At 35.6% G+C, this 21919-nt stretch overlaps 1 protein-coding gene across 1 annotated transcript; it reads right to left on the bottom strand.

Annotated features, from left to right (window-relative positions):
• Nucleotides 1-1953: 1953 nt before the first annotated feature.
• Nucleotides 1954-20798, bottom strand: LOC129281555 (uncharacterized). The gene is made up of 10 exons (XM_064113585.1): nt 20504-20798; nt 16720-16794; nt 16122-16254; nt 14974-15149; nt 10552-10657; nt 9203-9373; nt 8733-8768; nt 6428-6542; nt 5922-6008; nt 1954-5044 (listed from the first exon to the last, which is right to left on the bottom strand). Exons 1-10 carry the CDS (start codon nt 20509-20511, stop codon nt 4920-4922), a joined length of 1032 nt encoding a protein of 343 aa, XP_063969655.1. The 5' UTR covers nt 20512-20798; the 3' UTR covers nt 1954-4919.
• Between the last annotated feature and the right edge of the window lie 1121 nt (nt 20799-21919).

Below are 21919 nucleotides of genomic sequence, written 5' to 3'. Positions count from 1 at the left end.
AATGCTGTTTGCTGCCCTCTAGTGATTTGTTAGAAATAAAAGGAAGCGGGATGTCATGAAAATCATACTTTCGGGCTATTTATCAAATATTCAACACCGAAATTTGTTCATTTTCATAAAAAGATATTCGATTTTATGAAATAAATTTGGAAACCTGCGGAGAAAATCGTCAATATATTTTAATTATTAAAAAACATATGGTAATATATAATGCACCATTATCATTAATAATGTTATATATTTTTGCTGTGTTGTTGATGAACTATGTCTTTTTTATTCAAACAAATTTTTGGTAATTTTAAACAATTTGTATTCTGAGAATTTCGGAGTAAAAAAATGGAGCAAGATTATCACATTCATTGGCCTGTGGTTTGAACATTAAAATATAACCTTAAAAAGTGAAATATAATTCTACTATATTTCTGTGTGAAAAAAATATTCAAAGCATATTTGATTCTCTCATACCATCCGCGTTCAATGTGTCTATTTTATGTTTCTCTGGGATTTCATGGTTTAAGCACAGTGTTGACCATTGAAACGGAAATAAGATGGAATCAAAATCGTCAGATCTTTGTAACATTTACTCCCATCATGATTTACTGTGAAAAGCATAACGAAATTCAGATCGAGAGATGGCGCTGTTCGCTTAATTTTGTTGGTTTAATCCCCTCCATCCCCCCCAAAAATGAGGAAAAATAGGAATAAGGGGGGTTGACCATGCAGAATGTCACATCAAGGTGGTAATTCTGTACACGTTAGCTGCAAAAGCGCCATAAGCGTATTTGGACATATCATCATCATCCGACAGAATGATCATTGCCATTATCACAATCATCATTCTCCTCCTCACCACATACCACTACCACCACCACCACCATCATCATCATCATCATCATCACAACCACCACCACCATCATCACAACCACCACCACCATCATCATCATCATCATCATAACCACCATCATCACCATCATCATCACCACCATCAACACCACCATCTTCACAATCATCATCATCATCATCATGCATCATCATCACAACCACCACCACCATCATCATCATCATCATCACAACCACCACCACCACCATCATCATCATAACCATCACCATCAACAACACCACCATCTTCACAATCATCATGATGATGATGATGCATCATCAACGTCATCATCACAACCACCACCACCACCATCATCATCACAACCACCACCACCATAATCACCACCACCACCACCATCATCATCACCGCCATCTTCACAATCATCATCACCACCATCATCAACACCACCATCTTCACAATCATCATCATCACCACCATCATCACCATTATCATCACATCATTGTCATCATCCTCAATAAAAGAAAACCAAAGGAAGGACAGAGGGTATAGGCAGTGGTTGCTTCGTACCCACGGTATTCTCGCTGCTTCACTATATCCCATATTCATAAAGGTGAATTTTAAAACCATTGGTTGAACCCATGGTTTATGCAGATTTCCTGTATAAATTATGCTTATTTACCTCGTATATTAAAACTGCTGATGCGCGCTTTTGTCACAGTGCGCCAAATTGACGCCTGTTGCCATGGTTATCCATGCTATTTCATTCACGAATCAACTGTTTTTAATTAACTAGTCCACTCTTCAAACACTAGACTCATGAATAAAATAGCGTACTTAACCATGGCAACAGGCATCAATTTGGCACAATGTGACAGAAGCGCGCATCAGCATTGGACATTTTTTAATATCCGCGGTAAATAAGCGTAATCTATACAGGAAATCTGCATAAACCATGGGTTCAACCGAAGGTTTTAAAATCCACCTTTGTGAGTTCAGGCCATTAAGTTACGTAACAGCAAATATATAACTGCAGGCTCTACCTAGATTATGGGTTAGATTCCTACTTTAAATTAAACTATCCAAAGCATTAACAAACAAAACACACCCATTGATTTCATTTCATTTATCTTTTATCTCAATTTCTTGGTAAAATTTTGCCATACATAGATCATCAGAGTCATTATTTTTTGTTTGATATCATAAACAGATCATTTGAATTAAACCTGAGAGATATTCAAGATAAATTGGTGAATGCAATACGCAAAATTATCCATTGCTCGTTACTCTGCCATCACCATGGTAGCAGTAGCAACAACCATTGGCCAATCAAAAATCAACATTTTTAAATGGAATTCACTGGTAATAGCAAAGTTGGCATCATTGAAATTTCATGCGACTGGGGCCTGCGGAAACAATACAATATCTTCACATCTTCTTTGTAATACTGGACTACTTTAGAAAAAAATGTTCAGGAAAGACATCCGAAACAAATCGATAGAGAGAAAGGGAGAGAGAGAAAGAGACTAACTACTATAATAGCACTGACACAAGTACTTTATGTACAATTGATGACTATCTAAATATACACTGTACTTAATCCAAATATAGATACCATCTAAGATATTTATCTGAGGTCCAATTCATAAAAAGAGTTACAACTATTTTAACTATGCCACATTATGGAAAAATAACACGGTAACAGGGCTCAGCGGGCAATCACCATCGATGTTTTCATGGAAGTTACAATAATGGCAAATTTACAATAGTTGAAACTAAGTCTTTATGAAACAAGCCCATGGTTGATGTAAAAACTGTGACACAAGAAAACGTTTTTATTGAAAATGATTTTTACCAGATACTTTTACTGAACAAGCCCCAGTTGGTGCAAAGGAATTTAAGGAATTAAACATGCCGGGTACCTCACCTGGGTCGAGTGCAGCACAGTGTGGATAAATTTCTTGCTGAAGGAAAACATGCCAAGGCTAGGACTCGAACCCATGACTCTCTGTTTGAAAGGCAAGAGTCAAAACCACTAGACCACGACGCGCCCACTGAGTCAAATTGTTAGGAGTTTGGCAAATTTGTAGCTTTTCAGCAAACACCACTTGGGGTCATTATACACTGCTTTTCTCAACCACTTTCAAGAGTTTCTTCCATCATTCAAATTCGAAACCAGAACTTAAAAATAAATACATGTGCTTGCAGCAAGCAGGATTTCATGAGAAAATCTTTAATATCAAGGTTACTTGTAACCATACCATTGTAGATCTATATCTGGTTCATTTGCATAAACCAAACTATGTAACATCATGAAATCTAAGTTGAAAATGATCCAACGGAAGATTCCCAACAGAGAAAACACACATGTGGGACAGTGCATTTTTATTGCTTGATAAAAATTCCCCATACCAGGCTGGGATGCCATGCTTGCCTTGTAAAAATCTCAGAAAATTCCCGGTACACATTTTTTTTGTAGCAAAACCATTTGGCACATTTCTTTTTAAATCATTTCAACATCCAAACACATAAGTGGTTGTTTTATTGGATTTTGGTCAAACCATTTTTATTTTTTTTAGTTCATTACCACAATTGCATTTATCTTCAGTTGAAAATAAATGTTTTAAATAGGTCAACACACACTACAAGCATGACCTAAACCCTGTACAACATGTTCTTAACTGCAGATTTGAAACAGCTCTCTGATTGGATATTACAAGCAGGCATGACCAATTCCTATACTTGATCTTGATTGGTTGCCATCAGTCTACAATACTTGGATATTTCTTTATACATTTAATTGCTAGATTTTGCTGGAAGGTTTTTGCACCTTTGAATGTTTTTAAGCAGATAACATATCAACAATACATGAAAGAGCTGGGGTGTTCTATCTGACGAGTCAAGTCCTGTTTTATCAGACAGATAGTAACAGTAATTCCCAGCCAACCAAAACCCTCCAACGGTTGTCAGCTCCGACAACTTGTGGGACAAAAAATATTGATGGGAGTGATGTTTTATCCGACAATTACCGTAGTCTGACCAAAATTTTGATGAAATGCAGCTCCCCTGATCTTAGTTATCATTTCACCATACTCAACTTTTAAAGAAATCCATAGTGTCAAACATGATTTAAGTTTAAACACAATGGCCCAGAGAATACCCATTCATCACCATATCTGGAAAAGAACCGATATTAAAGACTAAACATGACTGAAGCAAAAATAAACAAACACGCACATGAGCCTTGCCCCCTGTCAATAAGAATAAAGCTAAATTTACCCTAATTCTCAGAGAATTATTTTCAGGGTAAAATGTACATAAAACACAAAATCATATTTTGTGTTACAGCCCATGCTTGGAAAATGACATTCTATGATAAGTTTTTACAACCAAACAAGATTTTTCTTAAAAATCCTACGTAGAAAAATAATGATGTGCAATGGTCATTTGTTTTTCCTCACACACATAGATGTTAATCAAACTGATTTTTAGTATTACTTTTCCCATTCTATTTTGAAATTATGGTACCAGTAGATATTTGGGGAAAATTCAATATGAAAATCTTACTCAATTATAAACATTGACTCAGTTTTGTCACCTTATAAATGAGGCAGTATAAATCGATGACTAAGGGGACATTCCAAGAAACTGTAATCAATCGCAAACGTCAAAATTTGCACCTGATAAAACAAATCGTTACTTAAAATTTGCAACTGATAAGACTGATTCTTCAGAGAAATTGTAATTTCCTCTTGCAAGTTAAAAAGTCAGTACATAATCATTTGCAAGAAACGGTCATTATCAATCACAATAATCAATTAAGAAATTGCAACTGATCAGATCAATTGTCACTAGAAATTAATTGCAATTTTCTCTTGCAAGTAAAGGGAAAATACCTTATCAATTGCAAGAAATTGTAATTAACCACAAATATCTCTTGCATGTAACAGAATAGTACCTAATTAATTGTAAATTTGCAGTCAAGAACATTACTGATTTGAGATTTTAAATTTGCGATCGATAGCTATTTCTTGGAGAGCCCCATTAGGTTATCAAATTACTAGAGATAATCGATCATAGTCTATTTGAAATCAGATTTATCTTTCATTGTAGTACCCGATTGTTGAATGATGTACGATGCCGCGTAATGTCCACATGCTACACACCGTGCTATATCTTGGTCTTGGACGAGTTGTGCTAGAAAACCTAGATTAAAAAAAAGAAGAAATACAAAATCACATTTGCGCGATTACAAGAAATAATAACCCTTTTTGAAAGATGTGTATGATCACCATTTTGATGATTTCTAAACTTGATGACAAGGGCACAAGTGAAAGCCATTTCTTGAGAGAGTACATTGCTCCATTAACCAAAATCTATGACCTTGTTGGCTTGCCATAGTAAGCAGCAGCAGACAAAATATCTAAACTATCACTAAGTGTGAAGCAGGGAAGGGAATATCTATTTGTATTTACAAGGCCACTTTCCTTTACAGGCCTTGGGGTTATTGTTGAATCAACTGGGGGTAATCTTTCTCAAATTTCAGGGTCTAGTTTTTCCTTGCTCATTAAACATATAGGAAATACTGTATTCATTATGTGTTTGTCTTTTTCCACTCATGGGTGGACACCCTTTTCAGTTACATGTAAAAACTCTTGTTCTAAGGGACCTAATGTTAACAGAATTATACTTCATTAGCCATGTATATTTTTCGAACAATTTTTCTCACTGTTTGGTCTCAAACAAATCAAGAGGGCATAGAAACGTTTGGAGAATAAAACTACGAGGAATGTTTTCTTTAAGATTTGGGGCTTCTCTAATCAAGGTTTTACACTGTCCTGAATCAGATTCCCGCTTGGCAAATAAATATGGTGAATTTGTGCAGCCATGGGATCATTCTTCATGTTGCCTCCCTGAGTTGTCATGTGACCGCTGGAAACATCTATGAGCCTTCAGGGAGTATTACATGAATGCTACACAATAATATTTGGTTGTGAAAAAAAAAAGACATTTATTTTTTAAAATAATTTTTTTGAAAATGCATTTCTAAAGACTGTGAAAACAGACCAATCAATCAACTTACCCCCTACGAAGGCATCCCCGGCTCCGTTGGTGTCGACGATCTGATCGGCTTTGATGGGAAGGATGGGATATTCTGTAACTTGACCATCTACGTAAAGAAATAAACGAGCATACCATTACTTCCAATGATTATCATTATTTTTTCAAATTCAAGGTTCAATTTGTAAATAATATTACACATTTCAGAGAAAGTGTCGGTCGGCCCGTCCGTCCACCCATCCACCCTCTCATCCAGCCATCCATCCACCCACCCATCCAAATATATAGTACACCAAGCCCCATGACATAACCTTGGTCGATAAATAATATCATTTAATAGCCAGACAAAAATAACATTTAAAAAAAAAAATTCATGGGCTACTTTTCACAACCTAATGGCTAAATCTGCAACACTGGAAAAGCTTTAACATGGCAGTGAATGGGTATTTTCTAGGCACCTTTTGAGCATTCGGGGGCAAAATTGCCCAGAGCCCCCATATTTTTTTTTTATCGCTGGCGATATCTCACCTTTGACCACTATAGTTGCTTGATCTCCCTGAGTGAACACCACAGTCCTCTTTCTTCCCTTGTTCACTTTCTCAAGTTCTGCTGCTTTCAGTGCTATCTCCTTGACGTCCTTTGTCTGTATAGAGGATATTTAGATAACATTGGATGGTACTTGAGTGGGAAACAGGAAACATTTTTGAGGGGCAAGTGCCAATATACAAATAGTGAATAGGCATGAGTGCGATTTTGCAAGAGATGAAAGAAAGATGCTCTATTCAACGAGGCATAGCCGAATTGAATAGAGTGTCTCTTTCTTTCTGCTGCTTTTAATGTTAACTCTTTGATGTCCTCTGTCTGTGAAGGGAATGTTCAGATAACATTTTCAAAAATCAATTACATTCAATGTCCTCTATTCAATTCATATTTCATCATTTAAAATTAACATGAAAAACTACAGAAATGCATACACAGTGCACTACTAGAAGTTGACAAAAAGATGTTTACATATTTTTCATGGCATTGTCTGTCATATGCCCATGTGTATCGAAAAGAAAGTATTTCAAATGAGAATATGTTTGACCTTTTCCTATCTTTCATCAACATAAGCTTTAAGAAATCTGAAGTACTTCAACATTGAATGGTCTTGAGTTGGGATACTGGACACTTTTTTGAGGGGCGAGTGCCAATATTTGTACATGCTCCATCATCCAATATATTTATATTCACTGACTGCAACTCATTCTATTAAGAATCGCACTTTGCATTATATATTACAGTGAATAAAGGTAATACTCTTATTCAAAGTTCAGAATAATGGAAGGGATACTAAAATAAAAATTCAATAGATTCAATATCTTGCAGATTAACAAAAAAAGGTGAAAAAGCTGAAGAGTGTTGAAAGAGCTCTCATATATTTTGTAGAGGAAAGCTGAAAAGGGTGAAATTAAAAGGCAAAAAAAGCTGAAATGAGCTAAAAAGCTCAACGCTCACACCCCCGATCTTGCTTTTCTTAAAAAAAATTGTTGAGCTAAAAACATACTTCTATTTAAGCAACTCATGAAAAGGAAGACATATTACTTTTGAAGGATTGATAAGCTACTGGAATCACCAATGATGTTGTTAACGACATTGCATTTTATTTAAACAATCAAAACAGTTTTAAAGTAACAATTATATAAATAATGGTATCGGTCGCAGAGGTGATTGTGGTGATAATGATAGTAATGATGGTGATGGTGGTAGTGATGATGATGGTGATAGTAATGATGGTGAGGATGATGGCGGTGATGATGATGATAATGATGATGTTGATGATGATAGTAATGATGGTGATGATGATAGTTATGATGGTGATGATGATAATGATGATGGTGATTATGATGATTATACAGATGATGTTGTTCATGATGATAGTAATGATGGTGATGATGATAGTTATGATGGTGATGAAAGTTATGATAATAGTTATGATGGTGATGATAGTTATGATGGTGATGATGATAGTTATGATGGTGATGATGATAGTTATGATGGTGATGATGATAGTTATGATGGTGATGATGATAGTTATGATGGTGATGATGATCATGATGATGGTGATGATAGTTATGATGGTGATGATAGTTATGATGGTGATGATGATCATGATAGTTATGATGGTGATGATGATAATGATGATGGTGATTATGATGATTATACAGATGATGTTGTTCATGATGATAGTAATGATGGTGATGATGATAGTTATGATGGTGATGAAAGTTATGATGATAGTTATGATGGTGATGATGATATTTATGATGGTGATGATGATAGTTATGATGGTGATGATGATCATGATGATGGTGATAGTTATGATGGTGATGATGATCATGATGATGGTGATGATGATAGTTATGATTGTGATGATCATGATGATGGTGATGATAGTTATGCTGGTGATGATGATCATGATGATGGTGATAGTTATGATGGTGATGATGATCATGATGATGGTGATGATGATAGTTATGATGGTGATGATGATCATGATGATGGTGATGATGATAGTTATGATGGTGATGATGATCATGATGATGGTCAGGATGGTGGAGATGATAGTAATGATGATCATGATGATGGTCAGGATGGTGGAGATGATAGTAATGATGATGATGATGGTAATGATGAGGGTGATAATAGTAATGATGATAGTAATGATGGTGATGATAGTAATGATGAATGTGATGGTGGTGACTATAGTGGAGATGATGGTGATGATGACAACAATTTTGATAGCACTCATGTATATCCATCTACTTTCAACACATGACTAAAATAAACTTACCCCAAAATTTTGTGCCTCAGAAAAGCTTACAGCTTCCTATAAAAGTGACAATAAAAAAGAAATGAAAAGCATGAGAGATCATAAAATTAATAACATGCTTTCTGGGTAGGAAAGGGGTGAACAAGAACATCATAAAAATTTACACCACGTGTTGTCATACAAATAGCTATTGGCATCAATACGATGGTAAAAGATTTCAAATCACCTTTTCATACCATTGCACGAATAGGATTACTCACTATATGATGTACAATGCCTCAGAATTTAGTTAATTCAGTGAATTAGCGATAATCCATAAATATGAGGGGAGAATTGTGACAAGCAATAGCATGCATGATCAAGCAATGGTACATTTTAGATGGTACAAATTATGCACATTAAACCTTTCTTTCCCTTCATAAAACAAGCTAAGTAGGTCACATGATAGATTTCAACCAATCATTTGATTGGGATCCACACCATCAACTTACCGTTTCATTGCCGAAGAGGAAGTCCACGTAAGGCATGAGTTTCATCATGGGTTCGCTGAAGAACTGACAGAGGAATGGCGCCGAGAGATTGGTGCAGTAGATCTTGTTGTTTTCCGCTGCATGCTTAGCCAGGCGTAACATGGAATCTGGAGACACCGTGAGATGGAAGCCCTAGTATTGGAACAAGAAATCAATTCAAATTTAACACTGAATACAGGTGTCAAGTTTTGTAGAACACTGAAAACTAGTGTCAAGTGTGTTGTAAGAACACTGAAAATTGGTGTCAAGTGTTATTAGTACACTGATATTGTGTTGAATCTTGAAGAACACTGAAAACTGGTGTCGGGTATTAAAAGAACACTGAAAACTAGTGTCGGGTATTGAACAATGAAGACTGGTATCAAGTGTTGAAAGGACACTAACACCAATCACAGCACCCATTTTATATCTTTTTGTTTAGCTACTCTAAATTTGTTTAAACTCATTTTTTTTTTTACATTTTGGGCAATGCAATAAAGTATGTACGTCAAACCCTTTATTTATGGGACTGTCCTGAAGTGAATTTGTCTCTGTTTTTCTAATTCATTTCAAAAGGTTGTAATATTCCTTTAACACGTGGAGCGTTGTGGCCCAGTGGATCAGTCTTCGGACTTTGAAACAGAGGGTCGTGGGTTCGAATCCCAGCCATGGCGTAATTTCCTTCAGCAAGAAACTGATCCACAATGTGCTGCACTCAACCCAGGTGAGGTAAATGGGTACCGGTAGGAAGTAATTCCTTAAAAAGCTGTGTGCGCTATGAACGCCTAGCTTAGCCGGGTAATATAGGAGCGCCTTGAGCACCTAACAAGGTGGATATGTGCGCAATATAAATACCCTATATTATTAACAGTCATGACTTGATATGAACGGGACAGGATGCTTTTCATTGTAAACTCTTAATAGTGCATTGGGCACAGAGAAGGGGCACATGGACACATGCTAGCTTTAATCCATTCTTCACAAAACACAAAGGGCGGTACTCTTAGAAGTAAACCCAGTTATAAGCATCGTTGGATAAACGTTAAGTTAGAGATTAAGTCCATGCTTCTATGGAATGCTGATACCTCTTCCAATATTCACAGCAAATATAATAAACCAAATAATTCAGTTGAATAAATTGTATACTTGCATTGTAATTTATTCTTATTTCATTATGCAATTGATTTTATCAACATATTTTCATTGCAAGATTAAAATGGTGAATGGAATGGCAAATGGCACTCCATAGAATTGTGGTCTAAAGTTAACCAAGGGTTAATTAAAACATTGCCATGAGGATATCAACCACAAACTTGACAATTAATACTCACTGCTGAGTAAAATAGTTTGCCCTTCACAACTAAATCCCAGTTTTCTTTGTCCTCAAAGTGAGACTCATTGAAGTGGTTGGCTGCAGCTAGATTGGCAGCAAGCGACCTGTGAGATGGTGTTCACAAAAAACAAATTAAAATGGGAAAAATATTCAAAGTGATATACCCCATCCCCGCCAACCAACGTACGGTAACAATGCACATGTAAAGCGTCAAATTTCAACAACCTATTTTCACTGTCTTGTTTAATCTGAGTAGTCGACCAATTCTATTATAATATGATATCCTTAAAATTGTTAAATGTGTTGTTCTTGTAACATCAGCAATATTATTCCCAACTTTTGTTAAATTATTTGACGCAATTCTTGCCATGTCGTACAAATTCTTTTACATGCTTTCAGTCTATCTCTGCCAGAGACATATTTGATTTGTTTTGTTATAGTGTTATAGATCAGTTGGGTTATTCATAAAGCTGTTTATAAGCTAAGAGCGACTTTAAGAACGACTGGTGATCCTTTCTCCCACGCTAAATAATCACCAATGAACCTTAAATGGTAAATATCCTTTACCACAGTCGTTCTTAACCCTAAGGGACATTTTTCGCGATAAAATCCACCGCTCAAAAATTTTTGACTGCTGTGCTCGCTGACTTTTTACTTTCAAGTCTCGCGCAACTTTTGAGACCAAAATTGTGACCCCCAGGTACGCGGTTCCGAAATTACGCAACATTTCGTAAGTGTATGCAGACCCAAAATTACTCAAAAATGTGAATTTGTGTACAAATCCAATGCAAATAGTGTTTTAGCCAAAATTCATGAAATGTATCATTATTTTTCCTTTTACTGCTTAAAATCAATTAATTTTATCTTGTTTATGGTCAAAATAAAGTCCCCGACAATTTCCATTGAAAAACAATAAAAAACAAAAAGTCAAAAAACAAAGAAATACATAAGAAATTTAGAAAACAATAGAATACATAAGAAAATAAATGTGATGTTGAAATTTTTGAAAAATAAATTTGATCAGATGCATATCTAGAGTATGTGAAAGAAAAATTAGCATTTTAGGGGCATTATTTTATCTAATCTTCTTAGGCGTCGAAATAGCTGTCTATTTAGGGTTAAAGTCACTCTTAACTTACGAACAGCTTTATGAAACGGCCCACCGGGTAGTTGTTTCATTGAGCTGTTCGTAAGTTATGAATGACTTTAAATGACTTCACAAACGACTGATGATCCTTTCTTATACGCTGCTCTAAATCAACATCAATCAATTTGGTGTGTATCATTTACTACAAGAAAGAATCATCAGTCTTTCGCAAAGTCACTAACTACACATAGTAACTTACAAACCGCTTTATGAAATACCACCCTAGAAAAATTTGATCAATTTTGAGTGAAGATGACATAGGCCTACATATATATACAAGGACAAGAGTAAGGAAAGAGCTAGGAGACTGTGTATGAGAGCAGGCCCGACAAATTTGAAAAAGAAAAAAGGGGTCCTAATCCCGCGGCACCAATTTTTCTGGTCAATGCCAGGTGTGTCTTACTCACTTTTTTTTTTTAAATTAAGACATGCTTAGCATTCTCATATTATTCAAACACTGAGAAGTTTTGAAAAAATATATTTACTCTTTATACACCCATACCCCACCACACAAATACATATATGGGCTAATTTATTTTTTTATCTTCAAGAAATGGAAAAAAAGAGTGCTCCTCTTTTTGGTTGATAAAAATCTTAATAATAGGGTACATTATTGCGGCAACATTGGGGTAACTCCTGGAAAAAAGGAGTAGTTGGCAGGGCTGTGAGAGAGAGTGAGGAGGAAGAAGGACAGAAAAAGAGAGAAATAAGAGGGGCAAGAGAGTGAGAAAGAGGAAGAGAGAGAGGGGAAAGGCTCTAAAATGCGAGAAATTGTTTTGGTAGGTTACCGATTCAGATTTCAAGATATGAATTCGAATCAACATATTTTTGTATTTTTAGTTAATAATCTCTACATTTTAAACAAGAATAACATTCATTATTTTGCTGTATCAGCAAAGAAAAAGCAGATTTCATGTTGATGAAAGCCATTGAACTATCCAACCATCGAATTCACAGTAATTTATGAATCTGCAAAAACATTTTTTCTCCTTCTACCTTTGCTAGATTTTCTGCAATGGTTTTCTTTTGTTTGTTTATCTCACAAGTGAAACATACCTACAATCATCAACAATGTTGTGATATTTATTAATTGGTGTTTGTAAAAAAAAAAAACACATTTAGTCACAGGCTTCATTGATTTTATCATCAACATTTGAATAACGTTTTTAAAAAGGGGGAACAGTGTATCGAGGGCTTTAGTCTCTGTTTACTTGGCTCACTATTTGCGTTTCTTCTTAATGCTACTACCACAGACCAGCTAAAGCAACCTTTGGAATTTGTTTAAGAAATTATAATCCACAAGTTCTGAATCTCGAACTTGGTAAGGGGATGCAGAGTCAGCATTTCCAAGGAAGGAAAATGATTTACAAACTTAGTGGATTTTTTATGTCTTAAGTTGGGGATTATCATAAATTAAACTTTATATGAATAAACAATTTATGTGAACATCTAGGTAGTTAAAAGCCACATGAAATTACTAGGCTAGAATCTCTGTATTAAATGGGAAGTTCACCTGAACGATAAGTTGGTTTCAATAAAAGCAGAACAAATAAATTAGTGATGATTTGATAAAAAATCTTTCAAAATATTACAGAGTGATGAATTTTCAAAGGTTGATTTTGTGACATCACAGGCCAGCAACTCCTCCATATGTTGTGTCATATAAATAAAAAAAAATGTCTTTTCCTAAAATGAAATAAAACTTGATTTTATTTTCAGGGTGGATATATCATTAGACACATCATTTCATACCCCCTTCTCTAAAATTCACGGTAAACTTTTGATTTGTCTATTGCCATCTCGTCGACTCATCATATGGTCTACCTTCATTAGTCTAATGCCATTCGTCCATCAACATTTCGTCTAACAACCATTTTGTCCAATATTCATTTGGCCCAATAATCACTTTGTCTGATCACCAGTTTGTCTATGACCATTTCGTCTAATATCCAGTTGGTCTAATACCCATTTTCTTTTCATTTATTTCACCCAATTTACACTTATCCAATTAGACCAAATGGTTTATGGACTAACTGGCTATTGGACCAACTGGTTATTAGATGAAATGGTGAGTGGACGAGACGACAATTAGACCATGTGGATAGTGGACGAATTGATGATAGACCAAATGATAGTAGATGAGTTGGTAATTAGACAAATTGGCATTAGATCTATTGAACTCACCATGTTCCATTAAAGGACAAGTCCACCCCAACAAAAAGTTCATTTGAATAAAAAGAGAAAAATCCAACAAGCATAACACTGAAAATTTCATCAAAATTGGATGTAAAATAAAAGTTATGATTTTTAAAGTTTCGCTAAATTTCACAAGAGTTATATGCACATCCTGGTCTGTATGCAAATGAGGAGACTGATGACATCATCCACTCACTATTTCTTTGTATTTTATTATATGAAACATAAAATATAATAATATATGAGATAATCTAATTTTCTCCTCTTTGTCAAGTGAAACAACGATTAATTCCTCCATGAACATGTGGAATTAGCATTGTTAAATACTACATGGTTCAGTCAAGTTGGTCCTTATTGTCAAATCTGTAAAAAATGAAATATTGTATATTTCAAACAATAGAAAACAAAAGAAATAGTGAGTGAGGGACATCATCAACCGTCTCATTTGCATGTCACTGAGATGTGCATATCACTCTTTTGTGAAAAATAAGCGAAACTTTAAAATGTCATAACTTTATTATTTTACGTCCGATTTTGATGAAATTTTCAGCATTATGCTAGTTTGATTTTTCTCTTTTTATTCAAATCAACATTTTTCTGGGGTGGACTTGACCTCTAAAGACTGGAATTTACATAATATGATTTATGGGGGAGCTGCTCGCATATGACAACACAAATTGAAAACTTTTTTTTTTTTCAAAACTCTATAATCATTAGATGGATTCCCCAATATCTTTGTCTGTTTTTTCTGCTCTTATCAACACCAACTCATCGTTGGGACGAACTTCTCCTTTAAGCCTAAATACATGTAGTCACTATGTTTCAATAATTCAAAAAAAAAATTGAAACATTACCGGGGCCGAGAAAAAAAACTCAGCAAATATGATACTTAATGACACAGGTCCCTGGATAAGGATGCCGGGTCAATATGAAGTAGCTTGGATCAAGAGAGGGCGCCATTCAAAGTGGCTGAAGAGTGGCGAAGATTGAGTGGTCCTTTTCAGGACCAATACTTGCCCAAGCAAGATACATGGTGTACGGCGAAACCTACTACACTATGGCTGAAAGTTAAATTACCTGTTTTTGCCTCCCGATGTGATGACGCAAGCACACGTTCCTGTGCTGACTTCTTTATTGATCTGGTACCTTGCGTTGCATCCTGCGCTGGCCATTCCTTCTGATAATTTCTTCCCATAGTCATCCTCACCGATGCAGCCAAAGAACGTACACACTTTTGGCTTGTCCAACACCCACTTGAAAAACAAAAAAACAAAACATGAATTATGTTTCAACATTGTCACTGCGAAATCTTCCACATTTGATGGTGTGGTAAGATGACCTAGAGAGCATTGTGATCTAGCGGTTAAGACACTCGCCGTTGAAAGAGAGGGCTGTGGGTTCGTATCTTAGCCACATTGGCCTAATTTCCTTCAGCGAGAAATTGATCTACATTGTGCTGCACTCTATCCAGGTGAGGTGAATGTGTAACAGGCAGGATTACTATTACTTGAATGCACCAAAATACAAAAGCAGTTGGAGCAAAAGCCGGGGTAATACATAAATGTAGTGCACCTTTGAAGAGGCAAATACATTATCGGCACCTCAAATGTAAAGATATAATTTTTCTTATATAGAGTTCTTCAACCTGACCCTCTCTTTTGGATGCACTTTTTTATTCTCCATTTTTTTCTCTACTCTGTTGTTGAAATGATGGCATGGTACTGAGTGGTTTATTTTCATTTGGTCCAATGCCAATTTGTCCAATTGCCAACTCGTCTACTATCATTTCGTACAAAATCCACATGGTCTTATTGCCATTTCGTCCACTCACCATTTTGTCTAATAACCAGTTGGTCCAATAGCCATTTAGTCCATAAACCATTTGGTCTAAATAGACTATGTGATAATTGGGCAAAATGTATGAAAATAAAACGAATATAGACCAACTGGTTATGAGACGAAATGGAAAATGACAAAGTGATAATTGGACCAAATGGTTGTTAGACAAAATGTTGGACAGAATGGCATTAGACAGACCACGTGGTGAGTGGACGAGTTGGCAGCGGTCGAATTGGCAATTTACCGTACTAAGCTTTTCAACTGGTACTTACGAAAAGAAGACAAATAAAACGAAGGGTTAGAACAGAAATCAAAACAGGAAAATGCTACAAATCCCTACCCCACCCCCTTTGGGGTGCGGCCCCATGAAAGAGAATCATTCTCACCTGTACTACTCTGAAGGTGTTCTGTGTAGCTCCACCGGGGATATACTCCACTTCTAGATTATCAATCATGTCCTTGAACATTGGTATATGTTTATCCTCGGTCAGGATAGCGTTATTGGCTTCCAAGTCATATCTATTTAAAAAAAACATATATAAAGAGAAGTGTAGTCAGTAGGAGCACCATAGCGCAGTAGTTGCAATACATCTTTTAATCAGAGGGGCATAGGTTCAAATCCTACTCCAAGGCCTGTTTCATAAAACTTGTCGTAGTGCCAAATTTGAAATAACAGTTATAAGTTACTGAAATCCTTCAAATTGATTTGAGGATTGTGTTAATATTGTGCTGTAGTTGTGCTATATAAGGAACAATATGATTATCATAAAATGTAAAAAAAAAATAAAGCACTGGGGGTACTTCACCCACCCTTGACATGAAGTTGGGTTTAACATTGATTTTATAAAAGCAAGTAAATGAGAGAAACAACAATGACTCAGGCAATATGAGACATTTTGGGAAATATATGTGGTATCTCCCTCCATTCCAATTCCGCTCATATCATATAATTATTTAAATAACGAGTAGAATTATAAAACTTACTTTTTGAGGAATGTTTCATCTGCATTTGCCGATATATCCAGAAGAGGATTACCAATTCCACAAAGGTCACCTTCACTGTAATGGCAAGAAAAAAAATCAATAATAATGTCAATACAATTAAACCTGCTTTACCTCCAATCTGTATAGAAAGACCACCTTTCTATAAAGACCACACTTCTGGATCCCATCTATTAAAAGCTAACAAATAGTTGTGATGACGTGTCCACCATTGTCATAATTTGCACAATGTCCTTTGAAATCATAGAGGGGCAAATTCCATAAAATATGTACCTCCAACCCCATGTATGTGAGACCTTCATGAAATTTTCTGTCTCTGATTTCTGGTTCTTTTGACAGTCTGTAATGTTCTCAAATGATCATGACTAGGTAAGTTTATGAAGTGAAGTAAAACTTGAGAAAAATGGGGATTGGAAGTACAAAAAGGTTGATCATTATACAGAATTGCCCAGAGGAAGCACACTGAATTGCCAAGACAACAATGAATGTATGAGTATACATCATATCTAGAAAACATTTTGAAAAAAACCCATGTGTTTCAGAAGTTGGAGGTGCTGGCTTTCCATAGTTGCGGTTGATCAGATCAATCGCAACTCTATCTAAGATGGGGCCAGTTTCCCTTTGTTAAAGAGAAATGCCAGTAGTTGCAGTAAACACTGATTTCATGAGAAAGTCTGTAAAACCAGGCTTAATTGTCAGTATACCATCGAGGATCTAGATCTGGTACAGTTACATCAACTGAACTTTGTAAAATCTTGAAATCTACGCTGAAAAATGTTCACACTGAAGATCACCAACACAGATAGGCACACGTGGGACAGTGTATTATTATTGCTTTGAATGTCGGCCCGACGCTTGACCCGAATCCTGCGCTTATTTGCTAATTTCTCAGCAATTACACAATTTTTTCCAGAATCCTTTGGCACATATTTTTTATTTATACAAACAGACACTTTGGTGGTCATTTCATAGGATTCTGTACGAACTCATTTTGATATCGTTACCACAACTGGCATTTACCTTTAATCTTGTCCATTGTACATGCATTACAGCACCTGTCTATAAAGATCACCTGCTAATAAAGACCATGTTTGTCTACCTTGGGTGGTCTAAATCTACCGGTTAGACTGAAATATGTAACAACATTGCTAGGATACAAAGTAAGTGCTATTAAGCGCCACATACTAATATGAAACTGTGGGGGTAGTGATTTTGTTAATATCCGATTGGCTAGCAACCATGAATGCTTGCAAGTATTAGCAACCAGAGAGGACCAAGAGTGTACAAGGTCATCTCGGAGGGACCTGGAATTGAGGATACATGTACATGTATGCCTTGCCGAAGCGCACTAGCACACTGTTAAAAAGTGGGAATTATCAATATATCACAGTTGAATTTCAAGTTGCATTTAACACGTGCGCATTGATACTGAAGCATGACTTCAAGTCAGACATGAAATCTTTGTGAAAAACCCACCATGCCCCGATCGAATATTCTTTATATTTGTGTGTTGGCACTGAAACAAGACATTTAAAGGGGAATCCAGCCTTGGTCATAAAATGTTGTGTTTGGAAGGAGAAAAATAAATTAAACAGAATGGTGAAAGTTTGAAAGAAATCGGACAAGCAATAAGAAAGTTATAGCTGCTTTAAAATTTAGATCACTAATAGTACATAGATTTCAAATTGGCAACTGGGTAAGTAAATTATGACAAGGGGCAAGGACAACTTTCCCATAGGCCATGTACTTTATTATCAGGTATTTGTGGTTTTCTCCGAAGTACCCATTCCCCTGGGGCAGTAATCTAAATATAACCCAGGTAGTATATTGTTTGATGTCCTCATGAAAGAAAAAATATTATTTGAAATAAAACTTTTGGGGAAAATGATATTTTAGCCATAATATGTATTGGAGTACATGGAAGAGTAGTCCTTGCCTTACATCACTATGACATCCCATATGCGGCCAATTTGAAGTCTCCATGAGTATAGTGATTACCAATATTTACAACTTTTAAAAATTCATAACTTTCTTGTTGTTTGTCCAATGTTGATCAAACTTTCACCTACCAACTTGTTTGATTTTTCTTTTTCTTATAAAAACAAGTTTTTATTTGGGTTGGATTCCCCTTTAATCAGACTCCCCCCCCCCCCCCCGATAGGATATCTGCTCCAGCTGAAAATACAACATGGTAAAATAAACCCTGCATATTAAGACTAACCTTCCATAACTCAAAATAATCACCTAAGATGAAGCATTTTTTCCAGATCAGAATATGCCAAGATGTGTTATTTGTGTCAAACTTTGTCTGTAGACATGTAAAGTCAAACACATTAATGTGATCTCTAAAGATTAAACTTTGCAGATTCACCTAGTTATTTTCTTTAATAAGGTAAGCCAGTCTTTTTCCCTTCCTCCTCCATACAGGGGCATTAGAATCAACCAGGCAATGCTAAAGTGGCAACCCGCTTGCTCGTGAGTGCTCTATTAAATACCAATCAGGTCCTAATTCGGGCATACATTATGAGCTGACCTCACCATATCACCGTCTGTACTATAGGACAATCCTATGACCTTGAGGCAATGCTAATCAGGATTTTTTAATTTTTCCTTTGAGATACCGGTATCTAGAGTTTTACAGAAATGTCGGTTGTGGCATGAATCTAAAAATTAGTTTGATCAGAATACAATTAAATGAAGACCCAAGTGTTTGTATTATGTATTGATGAATATGCCAAATGGTTCTGGTGAAAAGGTGCAGCTGCTGAGAAATTGACAGAATATATTGTAAGCATGGAACTCCAGCCAGGTGTCAGGTCTTTTCCAAGCAAAAAAAAATACACTGTCATATATACGGTCATATGTGTATACAGCCTGTTTATGAGATATTCTGCAATTAAGGGACCATTTGATCCACAAGCTAATACTGTACTGTTTAATATATAAGCTAACATTTTTTTCTTATAAATGTTATTTAACATGAAATGGATTTTCATTGAGTACGACAAATTCTTTAATGATTTGGATTTCGGGTTCATATAAAAAAAATTATCAAAATTAATCAAAATTGGAATCAGCTTTCACTATAAATGATTTTCTTCCTATTTCAAAGTTTAAATTTACATTGTACCATTTTTATGTTAGAATATACAAACAAGCCACTAAAACACACATATATTCATACATTGTATTACTGTGTGCACAGAGAAATCTAGCAGGTGGTTTTTAAGCATAACATGTACATGTAATTCTCACTTAACCATAGGGCAACTACTGTAGCTGACTGGCAAAATACCGTAGAAGCGGGCAAGATTATTACGAGCAGCATTATACCCAACAATAGTATCCCCAGCGACATTTCAAATAACCAATTAATACATGTACATACAAATCACAAATTATAAAAAAGGTAGCATCAAATATTTCTTGGTTACAGGTATTTTATGACCATTTCGCAGATTATAACATGTTGTGTAGCATTATGTATGCCATATACAGATCACACACTGTCCCAAAAAGAATTTTCCGAACTTTTTATGATACAAGTAGGCCTAATTATTTTAATTTTTTTTAAAGGATTGCAAAATTCACCCACACAATGAGGGAAAATAATAACTGCAACACATAATAACTACAGGGCTACCACTAGAATGAACTATTTCGAACTGACATCTTTAGTTTGAACAATGAAGTACATGCAGAGCTCAGTTTGTTTATATTGGTGTCAAGAAAAAAGAAAAGAAAAAAAAACTTTATTCACACATACCTTGCCATGGTTAACGAATATTAAAATTCTGAAAATCCAAAATATCCAAGCAATATTTCAAAATGGAAGAATTCCTGTCCAAGTAACTCAATTGCTGTGGTTTCAGGGATACAATTCTCAAGCAAACCTTCGGATGGCAAATTATGCCTCACTTGAAGAAAAGAAATTCTTTTCAATCTCAGCTCTACTGCACTGGAAGGAGCTCTAACAGTGCACGTCTGATCACCTCAACGGGTTGATTGAAAGAGGTGACTTGTATATCTGCCAGCATGTATGTAAACCTTTGAGCTTGCCTGTGGTTCCAAAGGCCACGCCCCCTCACAACTAGATCTAGTCTGCAAAGGCAGACTCTTTGTTCTGATAAACCAAGATGGATACTGGTAGTGATTTCTATTTGCAGGTACCGGGTAAATCAGAACAGAAAATCTGAAAATGGTTCTTTACTTTCATTTCAGTTTTTAAATTTTGACACAGAATGGTCAGATATCTGATTCCAATATGGCTTCTTGCATGAAAAAGTTTATTTCAAGAGGGATTTTGGCTGACCTTTTCTGTATTTTGGTAATCTTTTGGTTCATCATTTGCCACAAAAAGAATATCATCAGGTAATTCACTTCGTTTTCCATTTAAATCATTTCATTTTCTGATTGAAATTCATTTCAAAATGGTATGATATATACAAAACATTTTGGCAATTTTAAGGGGATTTTCAATGAATTTTTCTTTCAACATTTTTACACTTTGCATAAAGGTTAAACATAACTGTCTGCTAATTTTTTTTTTAAGTTTTAACCCCCCCCCCCAAAAAAAAGAAGTAATGTAATGAGTCAGCCCTAGTTTGATCTATTTTAGATAAATCTGTAATGGTCTGATGGATGCCTCACATTCCCCATGGCGGGAAATTCAGGCACCCTTCCAAATTCTAATACACTTTCCTAAATATTGAACATCTCTGCCAAGTAAATGAGAAATGCGTGCTGTGTACTACACGCTTTCAGAGTGGAGGCTCGCAGAGCTGTGCAAACTCGTCCAATGTTGAGAGACTAAAGAGGTTCTTCTGTTCTTAGTAAATAATGAAAATGATTATTTACTGATTTCTACATCTATAAATTTTTTTATTATGAGAAGAAAAATAGTTATTTGCACAGTGGAAGCATGTATTTAAACAAGATAACAATCATTTTGGGGTTTAGAGCGCGATTTCAATCGCCAGCTTGAGAAGTCTATTATTTGGGGGAAAAACAAGCTTCTGGCAGTAACTAAATACTTTCTGTTTACCAATTGATTTATTATAGTCAATGTTTGCCCCGGTATTAAAACCTAATTTAAGTGACAGGTACAGGAGCCTTGCAAGGCTGAGACTCTGAGATCTGTAACTCTCAATCATTGTGACGAGACTCACTCATTTTGTCCTTT

The sequence above is a fragment of the Lytechinus pictus genome, chromosome 18 (genome assembly GCF_037042905.1).
Source record: "Lytechinus pictus isolate F3 Inbred chromosome 18, Lp3.0, whole genome shotgun sequence".
NCBI lineage: Eukaryota > Metazoa > Echinodermata > Echinoidea > Temnopleuroida > Toxopneustidae > Lytechinus > Lytechinus pictus.
The sequence above is the reverse complement of the archived record's forward strand: the minus strand, read 5'-3'. Positions and strand labels throughout refer to the sequence as shown.

Coding starts and splice junctions, on each gene's coding strand:
- LOC129281555 (XM_064113585.1), bottom strand. Junction 9,374..10,551: donor GCAAACTATTTTACTCAGCA/GTGAGTATTAAT, acceptor TTCCAATACTAG/GGCTTCCATCTCACGGTGTC. Junction 5,045..5,921: donor CGGGGATGCCTTCGTAGGGG/GTAAGTTGATTG, acceptor TTTTTAATCTAG/GTTTTCTAGCACAACTCGTC.